Here is a 6,686-nt window from a genome sequence, read left to right on the forward strand (position 1 = left end):
AGAAGAATATAATTTTTTGTAAATATTTGTTCAATACAGTACTGTAATTGCTGGGAGGTAGATCATTTTTGTTCACCACTAATCCAATATATACAGTACTGTATTTACTTACATGCACAAAATCATGTTCTACCCTACAAACCCACCTGAAAATCACTTACAATAAATGTATGATAAAGCACACTAAATTTTTGTCCCCATATATCCTTATAAATTAGGTGTGTCTTATATACTGGCAAATACAGTAATTTCCAGATCTTAACTACTACTGAATTTTAAACAACGAAAATCATAAAATAATTTTTTTTGCGGATCATTTCTTTTTTAATTACCTATACATGACCTGGCTGGGGTAACTATACTCTTGAAGAATTAAATGATACATCATGCTTATACTGGAGTCAAGAAACCTGCTCACCTGTAGAAGCAATCTCTCGTCCGCACCTATAGTTGATTGGCTCCAGTCTATGACCTCGCTGAAGGGAAGCTCCCAACCATTAGCAAGAAGCACTGGGATACACCCTGCCTGCAGCACCTCCAGGAAACGAAAGGACCCCAGGCGTCGACCTCGAGGCACAAGGCAGAATGTGGAATTCCTCATCAGGACTTCATAATCATATCTGGAGGGGACAATAAGTTGCATTATTAGCCTTATGTTCAGTGTCAGTAGTAATGCAATGCACACACATTTATTACAAACATTGTGGTGTGGTAGCAGCATGCTCACCCTATCCCTAGTGAGTTATTTTGGCTGGATTTGAGCCCTGGGGTAAGGAGAATCGACTATGCACCGATCCTTTTTCTTCTTCTTCTTTGCAATACTGTACCTTCGTACAGTTTGCACGAAGGTGCACTGATCCTTAACTGTCCGCCTTTGTTCACCCAGTAGTAATCAGATAATAAATTGGAAGGCAAATTGTGTTCCAGGGAAAAACCAGTAAAGCATGGCATATGATGAGCTATGTGAAGGGAAGGCTCCCTGGAGGAGCTGTTGCTGACTCCAGCATGTATTATATGCAACGGCTCCAGCATGTATTATATGCAACGGCTCCAGCATGTATTATATGCAACGGCTCCAGCATGTATTATATGCAATGACTCCAGCATGTATTATACGCAACGACTCCAGCATGTATTATACACAACGACTCCAGCATGTATTATACGCAACGACTCCAGCATGTATTATACGCAACGACTCCAGCATGTATTATACGCAATGACTCCAGCATGTATTATACGCAACAACTCCAGCATGTATTATACGCAACAACTCCAGCATGTATTATACGCAACAACTCCAGCATGTATTATACGCAACGACTCCAGCATGTATTATACGCAACAACTCCAGCATGTATTATACACAACAACTCCAGCATGTATTATACGCAACGACTCCAGCATGTATTATATACAATCTATGTTTATGAAGTGTTAATTTAGCAAAAGGGAGTCACCACGAAGAATGTCTAATCATTGTGTTGGATGGTGTAGTAGTAGTATGTCTGATGGCAACAGGTTCTTTACACTGTCTCCTAATGTTGTCTTCTATGATGATGAGTTTAGCATCCCTCATCCCTCAAGTTCATGAGGTGTTGCTCCTGGTTCCTGTCTACTCACCTAATTGTACTCATCTAGTTGTAGTTGTGGAGGATGAGCATATAACAGTGAACAGTAACACTAACCATTCTGTTTATTGTTACTGTTGACTTCAGTTGCTTGCTTTCGGCTATTAAGGTCAGTCTTGGAACAACTTGTCACCTTCAAGCAATAATAACTTAGGCGTTATACAAACAAGATGAAGTTTATTTGAAGAATATTGCAAACAAAAACATGAGAGTGAAGCTTGCAATACTGGGGAGATGCTGCAAAAAAACTGTCTGGTGGAAACGCAATACCAACACCCTGACTCGCATGGCCGGTGTACAACCTCCCTCACTACTCGCTGTGGGGTGCAGGGGCGGGGGTTGGGCAGGGGCCGAGAAGGGGTAGGGAGGGGCGAGGTTGGGTAGGGAGGGAGCGAGGTTGGGTAGGGAGGGAGCGAGGTTGGGTAGGGAGGGAGCGAGGTTGGGTAGGGAGGGAGCGAGGTTGGGTAGGGAGGGAGCGAGGTTGGGTAGGGAGGGGCAAGGTTGGGTAGGGAGGGGGGCGAGGTTGGGTAGGGAGGGGCAAGGTTGGGTAGGGAGGGGCAAGGTTGGGTAGGGAGGGGGGCGAGGTTGGGTAGGGAGGGGCAAGGTTGGGTAGGGAGGGGCAAGGTTGGGTAGGGAGGGGCAAGGTTGGGTAGGGAGGGGGGCGAGGTTGGGTAGGGAGGGGCAAGGTTGGGTAGGGAGGGGGGCGAGGTTGGGTAGAGGGGGGGCGAGGTTGGGTAGGGGGGGGGCGAGGTTGGGCAGAGGGGGCAAGGTTGGGTAGAGGGAGCGAGGTTGGGTAGAGGGGGGGGGGCGAGGTTGGGTAGGGGGGGGCGAGGTTGGGCAGAGGGGGCAAGGTTGGGTAGAGGGAGCGAGGTTGGGTAGGGGGGGCGAGGTTGGGTAGGGGGGGCGAGGTTGGGTAGGAAGGAACAAGGTTGGATAGGGAGGTGATCTTGGGTAGGGGGGGGGGGGAAGGGAAGTGAGCTGAAGTTCTATGGTAGCCACGGACAAAGACACTGGAAACAGGAGAGCTGCCAGAAAGTTGAATGACCTCAAAAACGGTGCCAATATTCAAAACAAAACGGGAGGTTGACAGGAAGCACTAGACTGCAGATGAAGAAGACCCTGAGAAAGAGGTTGGCGGGAACATGTACAGAGAAGATACTTTACAACACACAAGCATTTGGATTCAGAGACGCCAAAGCCTAAGTTGATATAATTCTATGACTGAGCGACATAAATCAAACAAGACAGAGCCGCTGAGTCGGTAGACTGTAAATTTTGGGTCTGTCATGAAGCCTCAGATGCCGTGCCGCCTCATGAGACGGTGAAGACGGCAGAAATACGACCAGAAGTGACGGGAAAGTTGCCCCCGTGAATAAGGGAGTACCTAAGTGACCTAAGACAGAGTCACACTACTCGAGGCTTCAGAACAATGAGTTGTACATAATCTTCAAGTGGAGATAAGACTCCAACGTCTCAATGCTCGATAAACACCTCCAAAGAATACCTGATCAACCAAGATGTTACACGTCAGACTGCGAGCAGCGGCGTGTAACAGCCTGATTGACCAGACAACCAACCGAAAGGCCTGGTCAGGTACCGGGGCCGGGCCCCGAGAGCATTGATCCCAGAACACGTAGACACTAGGCACGTACGAATTAATATTGTGGTAAGTTGCAAAAACTTACAATATCGTCTACACAAGATATTAATTCCAGTAAATATAGAGTATTAAGAATTACCCCACACAAAGTCCAATTGTTTTTATTAATTCGTTATGGCAGAAATGTTGCGAATAATTAGTGGTTTTATATAATATTCAAATACTGTACCTACTACGGAGCATTGCAAATGATCATTATATGTTTATGTTATTATTATTATTATTATTATTATTATTATTATTATTATTATTATTATTATTATTATTATTATTATTATTATTATTAAGGATGGTGCTGAGAACAGGAGAGCAGGCACAAGGAAGGGAAACGATAACAGTCAGAAAAGATGACACCCAGAGATGTGATATCACATCGAACCCGTCTCCCGAAGCCCGCCTCGCATAATGCCTCAGGTGCCAGAGTATACATACACCCACACTGGTGTGCCGGGGTATACATACACCCACACTGGTGTGCCTGGGTATACATACACCCACACTGGTGTGCCTGGGTATACATACACCCACACTGGTGTGCCTGGGTATACATACACCCACACTGGTGTGCCGGGGTATACATACACCCACACTGGTGTGCCGGGGTATACATACACCCACACTGGTGTGCCGGGGTATACATACACCCACACTGGTGTGCCGGGGTATACATACACCCACCCTGGTGTGCCGGGGGTATACATACACCCACCCTAGAGAGCGAGAGGGGGGTCACTCCATGACTGGACACACCAGACATTATGAGGCTAACAGCCTCCAGCTGCAACCATAGAAAACGCTCAGGGAGCACATATAACTGAGGGGATATTTACTTAACCCACTCTCATACCTCTCGCCCGCCCCTGATCCTTCACCCACATCACCAACATAACTTCTGCCACAGAACAAGAACATTAAAGAACATTATTAACACTGAGAAAATCAGTAGGAGGCCCGAGGAGTGTGTAATTACCTAAGTGTAGTTACAGGATGAGAGCTACGCTCGTGGTGTCCCGTCTTCCCAGTACTCTATGTCGTACTTCACACACTACCATATATATACAAGTGATTTAAACATCATTGGTGATTACTGATAATAATTCCCGTAGTCGGGGACACGAAGCCTGTACCGAGGGTTGAGTCTCACTAGGTCGATCCACCTCCCCAGGATGCAACCCAGAACAATTGTCTAACTCCAAACTACCTATTTACTGCTAGGTGAACAGAGCCATCAGGTGAGAAGAAACATGCCCAACTATTTCATTCCATCCTGGGGATCGAACCCCGGGGCTCCTCGACTGAGAGTTAAAGACGTAGGCCACTGTGCCAGAGGGGGATGCATACGAACGTCCTTTATAAGAATGTGGTAATGTGAATACCAGGACACCCCCCCCCTCTCCTGGGCTACCGGCTGACCCCACACCCCCTCCCCCTGACCCCCACCGTGTGACCCCAGCGCCGCCACGACCCCAGAGACCAACAAGCAGGCCAAGCAGCACAGATCACATTTCCCGCGCGTCTGGGCTCATTATATCACCATGTAAACAAACTCACTCTCTACAGTTAGACACAACTTGTGAAGATGAGAAATATTACAGGAACAACCGTGGACATCTTCAAGACTAGATTGTTTCCTCCAAGGAGTGCCGGACCAACCGGGCTGTGGTGGGTATGTGGGCCTGCGGGCCGCTCCAAGCAACAGCCTAGTGGACCAAACTCTCACAAGTCGAGCCTGGCCTCGGGCTGGGCTTGGGGAGTAGAAGAACTCCCAGAACCCCATCAACCAGGTATCAACCAGGTATCAACCCCTCTGTCAGCCACTCCGTTAAACACACAATAATTTTCCATAACCAGAAACGTACAAAATGCAACTCTTTTGCCTTAAAGGTCAAATTAAACGATGCAATTGTTTTGCATAACTAGAATCGCCCGAACCCAACCAACCCACCTAACCTATCGAGACTGGTGGACTTAAAACGTCGATATTGTGATGCTTTAATACTAATAAATTGCATTTTAAGCGGATTGGTCGAATCCGTAAGAAATTACGGATTGGTCGATATTGATTGATACAGTCTCCGTGGTGTAGTGGTAAGACACTCGCCTGGCGTTCCGCGAGCGCTATGTCATGGGTTCGTATCCTGGCCGGGGAGGATTTACTGGGCGCAATTCCTTAACTGTAGCCTCTGTTTAACGCAACAGTAAAATGTGTACTTGGATGAAAAAACGATTCTTCGCGGCCGGGGATCGTATTCCAGGGACCATAGGATTAAGGACTTGCCCGAAACGTTACGCGTACTAGTGGCTGTACAAGAATGTAACAACTCTTGTATATATCTCAAAAAAAAAATATGGCTTAGCGGACGAGGTGTGTTATGCAACGCGTCCTCTCACCTAATACGTCACATTTGTTACGGAGTGGCAAATGTAGAGAGAGAGCTGTTTAACCATTCGTCTTCCGCGTTTCGTATGTATATTGTGACAGCAACAGGAAGACCGTGATATCAAGAGAGAACATCCGTCGTAGAACGCTGTTGGTCCACTAGACTCATGGACCAAGCTGACTATTATGTTAAACCCGACACACACCACCACCCTCTCTTGACACCACCACCCTCTCTTGACACAGTCTTTGCCACAGCTTCTTGACACCACCACCACTCTTGACACACCGACACACCCTCTTGACACCACCACCCTCTCTTGACACAGTCTTTTGACACCGTGGAGCCCATACCACTGGCTTGAGCTGGTGACCTTTCCTGAAGGCTACACACACACACACACACACACACACACACACACACACACACACACACACACACACAGGTGGTGGCTGAGTGGACAGCGCTCTAGACTCGTGGACCTAGGGACCGGGGTTCGATCCCCGGCACCGCCGGAAAAACAAATGGGCAGTTTCCTTCACCCTGATGGCCCCTGTTACCTAGCAGTAAATAGATACCTGAGAGTTAGACAGCTGCTACGGGCTGCTTCCTGTGTGTGTGTGTGTGTGTGGAAAAAATAGTAGTTAGTAACAGGTGATTGATTGACAATTTAGAGGCGGCCCGAAAGAGCCGACCTCAACCCCCGCAAGCACAACTAGGTGAAAAACACACTATACTGCTGTTGGAGGCCAAAACCGACAACAGTTTATGGGACCACAAAGCTAATTATTAGTAAATAGAACACAGTTAGTCTATCTCCTATCCCTCAGTCACACGAGGAGCTGCACTAGCCAGACTCAACTGTCCCTCAGGTCATTGGACTACACAACCCCCCCTAGCCCCCCATCCTTCCAACGCTAAGGGGTTGCGTTACAAAGGGGGAAGGGCAAAGGGGACGAGGAGGAGGAGGAGGAAGGAGGTCACGAGGCCGGTAAAGAAGCGCCGAGGGATATA

The 6,686-nt window shown here is 47.7% G+C and overlaps 1 protein-coding gene across 1 annotated transcript in view; it reads right to left on the reverse strand.

Moving 5' to 3' along the window:
- The window catches only part of ttv (exostosin glycosyltransferase 1 ttv), a 178,080-nt gene that overhangs the window by 19,881 nt on the left and 151,513 nt on the right, over positions 1–6,686 (reverse strand). The window contains exon 2 of the mRNA XM_045761432.2: positions 419–620. Within this exon, the coding sequence (XP_045617388.2) occupies positions 419–620 (202 nt within the window). The remainder of the gene's footprint in view (positions 1–418; positions 621–6,686) is intronic.

This window comes from Procambarus clarkii, chromosome 45 (assembly GCF_040958095.1).
Source record: "Procambarus clarkii isolate CNS0578487 chromosome 45, FALCON_Pclarkii_2.0, whole genome shotgun sequence".
Lineage (NCBI taxonomy): Eukaryota > Metazoa > Arthropoda > Malacostraca > Decapoda > Cambaridae > Procambarus > Procambarus clarkii.